Source organism: Giraffa tippelskirchi, chromosome 5 (assembly GCF_054371585.1).
Source record: "Giraffa tippelskirchi isolate mGirTip1 chromosome 5, T2T-mGirTip1v1.2.pri, whole genome shotgun sequence".
NCBI classification, from domain to species: domain Eukaryota; kingdom Metazoa; phylum Chordata; class Mammalia; order Artiodactyla; family Giraffidae; genus Giraffa; species Giraffa tippelskirchi.
In genome coordinates, this window is record NC_137279.1 from 8,663,817 (window position 1) to 8,676,813 (window position 12,997).

The window sequence follows — 12,997 nt, forward strand, 5'->3', positions numbered from 1 at the left end:
TTTATGGTGGAAGGGACGTCAGAAGTCAGCTGGTCTGAGTCACCCCCCTTGCCCTGAGGCTGGCCCCGGCTATGTCTCTCCCCACATCCTCCACTTGCTCTGCCTCTGTCCTCCCTCCTGTCCCGTTGGTGCCCTCGTCACTCGGTCCTCTGCACTGGAACCCATGGGTCCCCCTCCATGCCCTCTCCTGCAGCCCTTCCAGCAGACCCGTTTCGGAATCTATGCATTTTCCCTCAGAAACGCCTCACGAGCATGGCTCCCCCTCACCTGGGCTCCAGCAGCTTGTTTAAATCTCTTGATGGGACTTGCCTCCAAAGTGTTGTCATGGATCATTCCCGGGTCTGATTTCCGCTGCTCCTCTTGGAGACCCTCAAGGGCAGATGTGTTGTCACAGGTCTGCATGTTCTCAGGACCCAACCCGGGGCACGTAGGTGCTGAGTCCATGCAGGCACGTACCAACAAGGAAGCCCTGGGGTGTCTCCCCGCCATGTCACAGCGGGTGAGTGGAAGGGCAGGGCTTGAGCCCAGGTCTCCGGTCCAGTGCCCTCTTCACTCTGGGATTTGATCTTGAATTTTCAAGGATCAGAAATTGAAAACCCTGAAGACAGTTCCTGGGCTTATGTATTATGAAGTAAAACACAATAAGTATATAGAAGCATTTCTGAGTTTTCCAAATCTTCATTAATCTATATGATATGCTGGGAGACTGTGGACAGACAGACATGGACCTTCCTATTTTTTTGTGAAACCCAAGACTGAATTCTGCTAGACTTGTGTCCTTTTGATTCTAGTGTGAAGTGTGAAGTCGCTCAGTCGTGTCCGACTCTTTGCCACCAGGCTTCTCTGTCCATGGGATTTTCCGGGCCAGAGTACTGGAGTGGGTTGCCATTTCCTTCTCCAGGGGAGCTTCCTGACCCAGGGATCGAACCCAGGTCTCCCACATTGCAGGCAGACGCTTTACCCTCTGAGCCACCAGGGAAGCCCTTTTGATTCTAACTAAAAGCCAAATGCACGCTGTTTCAGAATGTTATTTATTATGTGTTCCCAAAAATGAATAAGAAGAAATATCTAAGTGAAGAAGAACAGCGGGGTCAAGTTGAGGCCCCGGATCTACCAGATATTAAAGAACATGACACAGTTTCTCAAGAAAGGAAGAAAGAAGGGTAGGGAGGAAGGGGAAGAGGGAGGAAATAATTTAAATAGTGACATCACAGACTTTCTTTGGAATTTCTAGAAAATTCACAGGTAAAAGATGCATCAGTTTATGAAGCTTAAAAATAACATTTAAAAGGAACTCAGTACGAGTTCTTAGGGAGCAGATGGGATGTAATTTTCTCTTATCTTTTTTGGTTTGAGTTAATAACTCTTTAGTAGGAGGACCATTATAATTCCACTGATGGCAGGAATAAGGCACTGTTTACTGTGGTAAAGAGATACACAAGCTCTAAAAGTAATTTTCATGATTTTTTTTCTTATTTATAATAACTGAAATCTTTGGCTGTTCCTGTTACATAAGCTATTATACCCAGAGGGGAAAGATTTTAATAAAATGGAGCTCTTACTCATTTCCACTAAATAACCTCCTAGCTATGACAGAGTGCCAGCTGGAAGTGTTGAAGTGGTTAGAGAAATGTATTTGTTAGACAAAGAAACATCAGCCTTTATAGTTCTATTATTGGGGCTCTCTAGCATCAGCGAGCACAGTGCATCGATTCCATTTTTGGAGCTGAGTCACAGGCCTGATGGAGCTTCAAAGGAAGGAGACAGACCCTGCCCTGGGAAAATTTACTGCTTGGTTCTGCCTGGCTAAGAACATTGCCCCGAAACATCACAAGTCCTTATTGTATAGCAGAACACAAGTGCTTATTTTTTTGTGTGTCTAATGTGTGTCTAATGAGATGAAAACTTGATTGCTTAAAGACATATATTGGACAAGACAACATCTTGGAGAGTGAACAAGGTCAGTGGATGACCTAGGCATACTGACCAGGGCTGGGCCAGACACACAGTGGTAGGGTGAGTGTGGTCCTCCGTGGGCCATTCAGCAGGTGGAAGGAGACTATCTGTGAGGGTCATATGCTGGGCCTGCTGGAGTAAAGACTGACAAGGGGCAGGCCACCAGGCAGCCTATAGAGCAGTGGTCCCCAAAGTGGATTTCAGGGTCCCTGAGGGTACTGGAGCAGCTGTTACTAGGACATGGGCTTCCTACAGCCAGTGGGCTCATACGTCATTCAGGTATGTTTCAGCATATAATTGACAACTTTCACTTGCAACTTTTCCCCAGGGAGAGCAGATGTTTGGCATTTACCACCACACCATTGCCTGGAGCTCCCTGAGACCCTTTCAGGGGATATGCATGGGCAAATTGTCTGCATAATAATACTAAGATGTCATTTTCCATTTTTACTCTCCTTTTATGAGTGTGCAGAAGCTATGTGACATGTGATAATGCAGAGTAGATATGAATATCCAGCTATCTTCTCTTAAACCCAAACAGAGATGTGCAAAAATATTTTTTTAAAAAATGCCACTCTTCTCACTAATTTTTTTCTTTTGGAAAATGATTATTTTTCATAAAAATATGATTTATGTTAACATATAACTGGCTTCTTATTATCTTGTGTGCTTGCATGCTAAGTCACTTCAGTCGTGTCCAACTCTTTGTGACCCTGTGGACTGTAGCCCACCAGGTTTCTCTGTCCATGGGATTCTCAAGGCAAGAATACTGGAGTGGGTTTCTAGGCCCTCCTCCAGGGTATCGAACCCATGTCTCTTATGTCTCCTGCATTAGCAGGTGCCATTCCCTTCTCCAGGGGATCTTCCTGACCCAGGGATTGAACCCAGGTCTCTTGCATTGCAGGCGGATTCTTTGCCATCTGAGCCACCAGGGAAATCCCATTATTGTCTTAAAGTGAATTAATAAAGAGATTTTTTTTTTTAGTTCCTCAATTTTAATCTCAAATATGGTAAATATTAATACATATAACCCACATAAGGAAAAACTCTTCGGGGTCCTCAAATTTCTTAAGGGGTTTTATTTTGTGGCGTGGCTTTGGGTTCCTAACAAAATTAAGGAAAAATAGAGAAAGATGGACAGACACACAGATGAGTGCATTAGATTCTTGTGCTAAGAAGGAGGAGAGAATGTGTGTGGGGGGGGACCCTAACTGCGTTTTGTACATCCTCCTGCCTTGTTCTGGAGTTGAACAGGCCTGCTGCTTTAGGGTATCTCTGTGAGGGCCCAAATTTAGATGCTCTGTGACCCAGACATGAACCTGGTCTCGAGAGAGAGTGCTCCAGGGGCAGAGAACGCGAGCTGTCCTCCTGCTTGGGACTAGATGACACAGGGCAGGTCAGGGCAGCTGGGAAATGTTCTCCAGTCTTGGTTATCAGGTCGGGCGTGTAGATCAAGCGCTGTGCCTATTTATCTTTATAACTAAAACTTTTGTTAAATCTCAAGCTTAAACCATGTTAAAAGGGGAACAGCCACATCTTGGTCTGCTCACCTGCCACCCTTGAAGTTCTGTAGGAAACACACACAGAGAGGAGAAAGGTGGAACTTGGGTCTTAAACCCTAGGATAAAGGGGAGAAAAAAAAATCCCCTGGTCTGACAAGCTTGTCCAAAGAGAAAGCTAGATTTGCTGAAAGAGGCCAGTTGCTTTCTCTGCTCCATTCGCCCGGGCCACAGCCCAGCGGCTGCAGTGAGACAGGCCCGCGACTGACCTGGGCAGAGCTGAGGGTTGAGTGGGGCCGCTCGTCTCCCACCGATGTGGTCAGGCCACACACAGCCGCTCCCGGGCCCAGCTGGCCTCATCAGCTACAGGAGACTCAAGAGGGATTCTGAGAACAGGCCAAAGCAAGCACGCCTGAAGGCCAGGCCTTCCTGTACCACAACCACATGGAAGGACGTCACTCCCGTCCTTTCACCAAGGACCACCCGTACTCTCACCGTTTGCAGATGCTGAGAGCATCACTCCTGGCACTGGGCCAAGGGTAGCAGCATGCCTGCGGGGCAGGCAGAGCTCTTGTCAACCTGGGGACCACGAGTGGGGGTTCCCAGGGTCCTTAAAGGTCCAGGTGTGAGGTATCCGTGCTGTTGCATAGGTGGAAGGGTCTAGAGTTTTCATCAGATTTTCAAAGATGGGGGGAGTCCTTGCTCAGAAAAGGTTAAGAATAAGTGTGTTATGACTCATTTATTTGTGTAACTGGAAGTTTGTACCTCTTAATTTCCCTCCCCTATTACCAAAAAAAAAAAAAAAGAATCACTATGTTAGAGGCTGACACTACTTATAGCTGCCCTGTTGAGGGTTTTGAAAAAAATTCCATTCAATAACATTAACTCAGCAAATAGCTGAGTTGTTCTCCACGCCTGGCTTGGTGCTAAGGGCTGGAAACGCAACAGTGAGCAAGACCAGATGCTATCTGTCACGGAGGACCATAGATATAAATAAAATAACCACACAAATGCATATCCAGTCTCAAATCAAGCATTGCTCTGAAGGGAAAGAACCTGGTTCTATGATAGATATAACAGTGGGTGAATAACATTTTGGTTTTGTATATTTTTATATTTTTGTATAGGTGATATATTCATGTTCAAAAATTCAGTAGAATTATATAGCAAAAATTCCATCCCTCACACATATCTTTACTCACAACCTCCAGCTACTCCATGGAAGCTTTAAGTGTTTTACAGACGAGTGAATTGGCCTCCTAGCAGATTAGGGGAAGAAGAGAAAGCTTACCTGAGAATATGAAACTTGAAATGAAATTTGAAACACAAATGTAAGTTAACTAAGTGAAGAGGACTGGAAGGGGATGGGGGGAAGCACAGAGGCAACAGCTTGTGCAAAGGCCCTGGGGCTAGAGACAGCATGATATATTAGAAAGAAAGCCTGTGTGGCTGGAGTGCAGGAAGCAAGGGGAGGGGATGTCCAGGAAGCTACTGAGTGAGGAGTATGCTTAGCACTATGGGCTTTAACCTAAAAGCCCTGGGAAGCCACGTAATGATGAAGAGAGATAACCTTCCCTCACACTTTTTTAAAAAAAAATATCACCCTGGCTATAGTATGGAGAATAAATTGGAAGGAAAAGCAGTTAATGGGCTTTTATTCAGCTCAGGTGAGAAACGGTGTGGCTTGGTGGTGGTGATATATCTATATATTTTGCAAGAAATACATTGGCGTGCAAGGCAACATTTGTTTCAGTTTTCTCAACTGAGTGGAAGAAAAATCCATAACGAGTTTATTCAGAATGTGGTTAACACTTGGCTCTATTTTGTCCAAGCATGTAGCCTCACTGAAGGATAATTTAGCTCTTTGATGGACAAAGAGCTGAAGTCTCATACAACCCTGCTAGAAGTCATCTGGTTTAGACTGCCACCCCAGCACCCCAAAGCCACACTCCCACCCCAGCACCCCAAAGCCACACTCCCACCCCAGCACCCCAAAGCCATCTATCTGCCTTCTGCAGGAGCCCTCCAGAGGCAGGAGTGTGTCATTGTACACAGTCACGACAGAAGGGCCCTATGGGTGATGTGCACCAATTAGGGAACAAATAATTCAAACACCCGATGGCTCTAGTGGTTTTGGTGTTCACACACTGAATTTTCCTTCTCTTCTGATCCCCCAGGATGGCCTGTTTTGAGGAGCAAGGAGGTGTGCCCTGTGGTTTCACCCGCCAGAATTCTGGCAACTCCATTTCCTTGGACTTCGAGCCCGACGCGGAGTACCAGTTTGTGGAGCAGTTGGAAGAGCGCTACAAGTGTGCCTTCTGCCACTCAGTGCTTCACAACCCCCACCAGACGGGCTGTGGGCACCGCTTCTGCCACCACTGCATCCTGTCCCTGAGGTGAGCGGGCGGGGCCTCTACTCCGGCCAGAAGTGGCCAGCGTGTTCCTGGGAGCTGTCGTCTGTGGCCGCTCAGCTACCATCAGGGTTTCGGGAATTGCTGTGGTTGCCCACAGAACCACAGACATGAGGACCGGCTCTCCCAGGGCCCTTCTCTGAGAGCCTGAGGCATATAATCTTCATTTTCTTCCCTCCTTCCTATTGATCATCACCTTTTCTTAAAATTCAGACCACACCTGTTTTGCACGTGAGGGCAAACTTCGGTGCACAGTCTACATGGGGAAGGACCTGTATCCCAAGAGGGTCTTTCTTGTAGGCGCCCTGACCTTCCTTTGCCTTGAGGCAGGGCCAGTGTCGCATCCAGAAGGTCCCTTGCTGCCCTGGATGCTGTCGACTCCTCGGCAGTTGGAAAACCTGGGTCGTGTCGTTTTGAGGGTGAAGACCAGGCGAGACATGGAAGCAGGCTCTGGGGGCTTATACAGGGGCACCACGGAAGTTATACCCTCCCGAGCTTGGAGAGGGGGTTTTTGCAGCACATTCTGATCTGATTCGTTCCTGGGTCTGTTCGTTTGGCACCTGGCTCTAAACAAAGCACTAGTGCACAGAGGTGAAAAGTTAGAGGTTCAGTGCGAAACAGGACCCTCTAGAATCTTCTATTCTAGTGGAGGAGACAGGTGGTGGTACAGTGTGATAGCATAGGACCGCCGAGGGAACGTTGGCAGAGGACATCTGACTCTGCCTGCGGGACTCCCTCTTGGACTCACATCCTGGAGGATGAATGGGACTTTCAGGACTTTCACTGAGGAGGTGCTGAAATTGGGGTACCAGAGGGCCCCTTCTGGAAAGAGGGAACAGCATGAGTAAAGATGGGGCCTGGCCTGCTCGGGGGGAACTTCAAGGGGTCAAGTGTGGCTGGAGTGCTAGGGCTGCTCTTACAAAGGTTGTTGAGGTCAACCCTTAACTCTGGCTTCATGTTGGTTTTTCTTTCCAGAGAACTGGACACAGTCCCGCTCTGCCCTGTAGATAAGGAGGTGATCAAATCTCAGGAGGTAAGACGATCACTGGTTTGGGATGGAGCAGCCAGTGTCCTGGGTTGAACTGGACAGAGAAGTTGGAGCAGGAGAGCAGGAGGGGGATCCTTCCTTGGAGTCCATATTCCTCTGCTGTGTGGTCAGGCTGGACCCCACTCTCACCCCTATTTGAAAGAGGAGTGTTTGGGTCCTTTCTGAACCCCCAGGTCTTTTTTTCCACATCCTCTTTACCCTGTTTCTATCCGATCTCCAGTTACTGTGAGTTGCTTGCAGAAATGAAACATCCTATTTCCTGGAATTCACTTTCTCTGTTTAGTCTCTCAAACTTTCTTTTATTAAGTTTAGCAATAGCTTAATTGAGATACAATGCATATGCCATAAAATTTGCATTTAAAGTGTGCATGTTTCTGGGGTGTGTGCCTAGGATCGGAATGACTGGGTCACATGGTAACTCTATGTTTAACATTCTGAACAACCGGCAGGCTGTTTTCCAAAGCAGCATTCTTTCCAGCAAGGTATGAGAGTTCCTAATTTCTCTAGATCCTTGCCAAAATTTGTTGTGGTCCATCTTTTTGATTATAGCCTTCCTAGTGGTTATGAAGAGATACCTCGTGATTTTGATGCTCTAGTGTTTGGTGGCATGGAGCATTGTTTCATGTGCTTGGCTGATTGGGTATCTTCTTTGTAGAGATTTCTATTCAAATCCTTTGCCCGTTTTTTAAGTGGGTTATTTGTCTTTTTAGTCAAAGGTAGGTATGCCTTCTCTTTGCTCTTATAATGAGTTTTCCATATGCCTAGCTGTACTTGTGTCTGCCTCACCCACTAGCCAGGGGTTGGCATACTACAACATGGGATTTGTTGGGACCGATCCAGCCTGCCACCTGTTTTTGTATGGCCTGTGAGCTAAGAATGGCTTTTATATTTTTAAATCATTGAAAAAAATCAAAAGAAGAGTACACGGGAACTCTGTACTATTTTTGCAACTTCTTGTGAGTCTATTTCAAAGGGAAAATTTATAAATCAAAAGAATAATGTTCTGTAACATGTGAAAATCATATGAAATTCACATTTGTGCCCATAAATAACATCTTATCGGAACACAGGCATGCCCATTCACTAAAGTATTGTGTACAGCAGGGCTGAATAGTGGCAACAGAGGACATCCCAATGTGGCTGGCAAAGCTGAAAATAATTTACTCTCTGACCCTTTATGGAGAAAGTTTGCCAACCCCTGGCTTGTGCTGAAAAATAAGTCAGCAGAGCTTCAGTGATACCACCTGATGACTAATACAACGTTTACCCTGGGACAGGAAGCTGAAAGCATCGCCCCCATCCACAGCCCCACCTCCTGACCTTTGAGCATGTGGGGTCAAGTTCACCACCAGATTTCCCCCAGCTTCAGCCTACTGCAGTAAGCATTGAATTACCTGGCTTGTATGTTTGGTGGCCTGTCAGATGTATCTGAGACAGTCTTTTCTTATATGGTGGCGAATCTGGTATTTCCATTCCAACCACTGACTGGAAGTTTCCACCCAACTTTTAAGATGTACTAAAGACCAAATTAATAATAAATTCCTTCCCGTTGCTCTAAAGCTTTGGAGTGTGTGAATTGATTATATTTATCTTTTAGGTGTTTAAAGACAATTGCTGCAAAAGGGAAGTCCTCAATTTGTATGTGTTTTGCAAAAATGCTCCCAGATGTAATGCCAAGATTATTCTGGGACGATACCAGGTTGGTATTTCTCATGAACAGTGTCTACCATTTTCCTGTGTCCTGTACTGAACACATTTTTATGTGTCAGCTCCTGGGCTAAGCATGGTACAGAGTTTCAGTGGGTGGCCCTCAGAGAATTCTTGTCTAGCAATACAGTTGGCTACAGTGTAGCATGCTAAGGGCTAAGGTATGAAATGAATCTCACAAGAAGAGATTCATTTTGTATGGATCACATGGAGAGCATACCAATGTGTGCTAGACCTTAAATTACAGGTCAGGGATCATTGATTCAAAAGAGAATGGGACATGCTGAGCAAAAGAAATGGTCGAGCCAAGGACACGTCATTTTTGGAAAACTGTGAAGGATTTGGGATTCCAGGGCATGACTGCAGAAAGACATGCTTGTAAGGGGTCCCTGCCCGGAAGTATTGCAGGTGCTGGGGTGGGTGTTTCCTGGTTGCTATGGGCCCTGCTCTCTTAGAGGTTCTGATCTAAAGGGAGCTGACACAGACCAGAACAGAGCTGGGGTGCAGTGTGAAGGTGAATCTTGGGTAAGAGATGCAGACAAACAAGGTATAGGGGAGGTGACAGGTTGTCGAGTTCTTTTCAGATGAAACTGCCCTCTCTCATCCATCAGCGGAAAGTTGTTAAATGGGAAACAGGAAACGCGGCTTTGCCACGTTTGCCTCCTGAATATGAGGCAGCCGTCTCTAGCTTCCAGGGAACTGCGTGGAGACTGCAGCAAGTTTCCCCTCCCACCCCCCCACCCACACGTTGTGGAATGTATTTCTAGTGATTCAGTCCTTTCCCCAGCATTCCTCCAAACCCCCAGCCACTGAGCTCAGAAATGTGTATATGATTTCCTTTTTAACCCAAGAATTTATTTGGAAGTTCACGAAAGATTTTTGTGTTTTCCTAAGACAGTCCCTCACCACTTATTTTGATAGTCAGATCCAATAGTAGGGTCTCTTTACCAACTTGGTTGTCAGTAAGCCTGAGAAGGAAATGAGGCTCAAGTGGACCATCAGTCAGCTCTCGTGACCAGATCATCAGCTTCTGGAGAATAGCAGCTGGTTTCTCTTCACCTGTTTCTTCTGTATTAATATTTCCTCTTACTCCCTGTTCTCCATCACCTGTGTGGTAAGCTGTAGGATTTCACAGGTTGCAGAGTCTTGATGAATGTTGACTGTTTTGGTGGCAGCTGAGGGGTAGCATCGGTGAATTTTGAAGAAGATGTAGATTTCAGTTGTCACTGTCATTACTAGAGGCAAAGGAGAATAGCTATAATGTTTATTTACCTCCTGGAGAAAAGCTATATGCCTTTTTTTTTTCCTTCAGAGGAGGGATCCTCAAATTATTTCTATTAGGAGCCAGATAGTAAATATTTTAAGCTTTGCCAGCTAGTATCTGTCACAGCTGCCTCACTCTCCCGCCTCGGAGGGAAAGCAGCCATAGCCAACATGGGAAGAAATATGTGTGGGTATTCTCAGTTACACCTTATTTACAGAAACAAGTAGTGGGCCAGGTTTGGCCCAAGGGCTGTAGCTTGCCAGTCCTGTTTTTAAGGATCTTGTGGTGGGGAACAAGCCCACTAGGATTTTGATACCTTGTCAGCATCACAGGAACTTGCAGTGTTATCCCCAGGTCTTGTTAAAACTTGCCTGCTTGTAAAAGTCTGTAATATGAACAACACTGGACGGAATGTTGTCCATGTCATCATTTTCTAATATGCTGGTTACGAATATCTCCTGACTTGACAAGGCTGACCCAAGCTTCTCCTGGGCCTGGGATTCTGATTCCTGAATTCTTCTCACTGGTTTGCTTTACTGCTTCTGGGACAGCTCCCTCTCCCTCTCTTTCCTTCCTGCAGTCCTTCCCCTTCCTTCACTTACTTAGGAGCTGGCCTTCTCTTCTTCCCTCTCAGCCCTCTGTTTTGGCTTTTACCACCTGGGGCTTCCCTGGTGGCTCAGTGGTAAAGAAAACGCCTGCCAATGCTTGGAATACAGGTTTGATCCCTGAGTCAGGAAGATCCCCTGGAGAAGGGCATGGCAACCCACTCCAGTATTCCTGCCTGGCAGGCTACAGTCCATGGGGTCGCAAAGAGCTGGACATGACTGAGCGACTAAACAGCAACAACAGCGTGCAGAGATTAGGACTTGGTGCTGGGGGTGGGCATGGAGGGTGCACAGAAGAAACGGCCTTGAGGAGCTGGTAAATTAATTGGCAGAGCTAAGGAAGATGTTCAAGGACTAACCTGAGAATGCGAACAGGTTAGTAGATGATCTAAGATAAACTCAGCGTGCTTCCTTCGCCACCCATCTTCGAAGCCCTGTCTTCCAAACCGGGCTGGCTGTCGCAGCCTCCACGCAGATGGCGGTCTCCGTGCCCTGTCCTCAGCGGAGGCAGCAGGTGGCCTCTGCAGAGAGCTGTCCTTCCCCCACCAGCCCTCCCAACTTGTCCTCCTGTTGCCCGGGGGTCCTCCCCCGCTCCGCCCTCCCCGGGCCCTGCAGCCAGCTCCCCTTCCCAGCGTGTCCTACTGGCCTGTTGTTACCTGTTGCAGGACCACCTTCAGCACTGCCTATTCCAGCCTGTGCAGTGCTCTAATGAAAGCTGTCGGGAGCCAGTCCTTCGCAAAGATCTGAAAGAGCATTTGAGCGCATACTGCCAGTTTCGAGAGGAAAAATGCCTTTATTGCAAAAAGGAGGTGGTAGTCGTCAATCTACAGGTAAAAAAAAAAAAGCATCTTTATGGGACTAAATTCTGCCTGAGTGGTCACAGTGAACCAGATGGGATACCAGAGGCACTTTTCTGAATTTATTTTTGTGCAGAAAAAGGTCTAAAGAATAACCTTCTCTGAGGGTTCTATAAAAAGCTGAAAGCCTTCTTGGTAGGACTCTTTTCATGTATCATTGGCAAAAATGCTGTTTGAGCACCTGCTGAGTGTGAGTGGGCCAGGAGTGACTCTAGGAGCTGAGTCACAAGGAGGGGACCGCACTCTCTGTCCTCAGGATGCTCTGACAATTGACGAGGCAGGATGCAGGTGTAAGAAGAAAGCGTGGGTACCTTTTACATGTGCCAAAGGAGCCGTGCCAGTGACGCACATGGTCTGTCTTCTATCAGCCCCATGACCTCTGACCTTCTTTGGAATAATTGGAAAGTTGAATTCATTTATACTGAACAAACAGCCATCTGGAACCTTTTTGGCACTAGGCTGTACCTTGTAGAGGGTGAGCCACGTCACATAGATCCCCAAGGGGTCATATGTACACACACACTCTGAGGACATACAGGGAGCCTTTGGAAGCAAGGTTAGCTTTATTTCAGCACCCTTTCATTGTTTCAGAATCACGAGGAAAACTTGTGTCCTGAGTACCCAGTATCTTGTCCCAATAAGTGTTTGCAGATCATTCCAAGAACTGAGGTAAGTGTAAATAATTCTCTCAGTGATTTTATGTAAGATAAAGTTTCAGTAATCATTGCAGTGTGTGTTTGATAAAATGCCATAGGTGGGGGCCCAAGGCTTACCTTATCCTCCTGATGACCATGCTTTTGTCTTCCCTCACCTTCTCCCTGAGAATTCTTCTCCCTGAGGATTCTCGGTTTCCATGTTGGTTCTCCTGGCTCCGGCCTCAGCTTGGCTTTTTTCCTTCTATTTCCTGTCTTCTCCCCAGCCACCCTTGGCTCCCTGCTGACTGCAGTTATACCAGGTAGCTGGAGAGTCAGGATGCATTTCTATAGCCTGAGGCTGTCTATTTCACAGGTGGATGAACACCTGGCCGTGTGTCCTGAAGCTGAACAAGACTGTCCTTTTAAGCACTATGGCTGTACTGTAAAGGTATGGGGTAATTGTGTCTGTCTACCTTCTGCTGTATAATTCATTTGTCAAGTTCATTTCACTCTTTGATTCCATTCAGAATGCAGAAGGACATTCATGTCTGTGAAACTGTAAGACTGGCAGTTGTAACTAGTGGTTACCAGTGGGGAGAGGCAAGATGGGAGTAGGGAATTAAGAGATACAAACTACTATGTATAAAATAAATAAGCTACAAGTATATATATAATGCACACAGGGAGTATAACCAATATTTTACAATAACTATATATGGAATAGAGAAAAAAAGACTGACAATTGTATTAGGATTCTCCAGAGAAACAGAACAAATAATTTATATATATATACATAAAATTTGTAATACCTACTTTTTGAGGTTTGCTTATATCTATGAAAATAAAAATGTGACCTGACACATTGACCTTGCAATTTTACTGCTAGGAATTTTGTTCACAGATATCCTTTCATAAGTATGCAATGATCACACACCTACACAAACACACATACACAACAAATATATCTTGTCCATGGGGGATAGAGTCCAAGAGCGTCGATGGATGTCTGAAACCA

General features: G+C 46.2%; 1 protein-coding gene and 1 long non-coding RNA gene across 2 annotated transcripts in view; one reads left to right on the forward strand and one right to left on the reverse strand.

Moving 5' to 3' along the window:
- The window catches only part of TRAF5 (TNF receptor associated factor 5), a 44,542-nt gene that overhangs the window by 21,201 nt on the left and 10,344 nt on the right, over window positions 1-12,997 (forward strand). Inside the window, exons 2-7 of the mRNA XM_081489713.1 lie at window positions 5,633-5,851; window positions 6,842-6,899; window positions 8,512-8,613; window positions 11,156-11,320; window positions 11,939-12,016; window positions 12,356-12,430. Coding sequence (XP_081345839.1) covers window positions 5,634-5,851; window positions 6,842-6,899; window positions 8,512-8,613; window positions 11,156-11,320; window positions 11,939-12,016; window positions 12,356-12,430 — 696 coding nt within the window. The 5' untranslated portion in view covers window position 5,633. The remainder of the gene's footprint in view (window positions 1-5,632; window positions 5,852-6,841; window positions 6,900-8,511; window positions 8,614-11,155; window positions 11,321-11,938; window positions 12,017-12,355; window positions 12,431-12,997) is intronic.
- On the reverse strand, window positions 9,455-12,227 carry LOC145506058 (uncharacterized). The gene is made up of 3 exons (XR_014053517.1): window positions 11,147-12,227; window positions 10,850-10,982; window positions 9,455-9,856 (listed from the first exon to the last, which is right to left on the reverse strand). It is a non-coding gene; the product is annotated as an uncharacterized LOC145506058 (long non-coding RNA).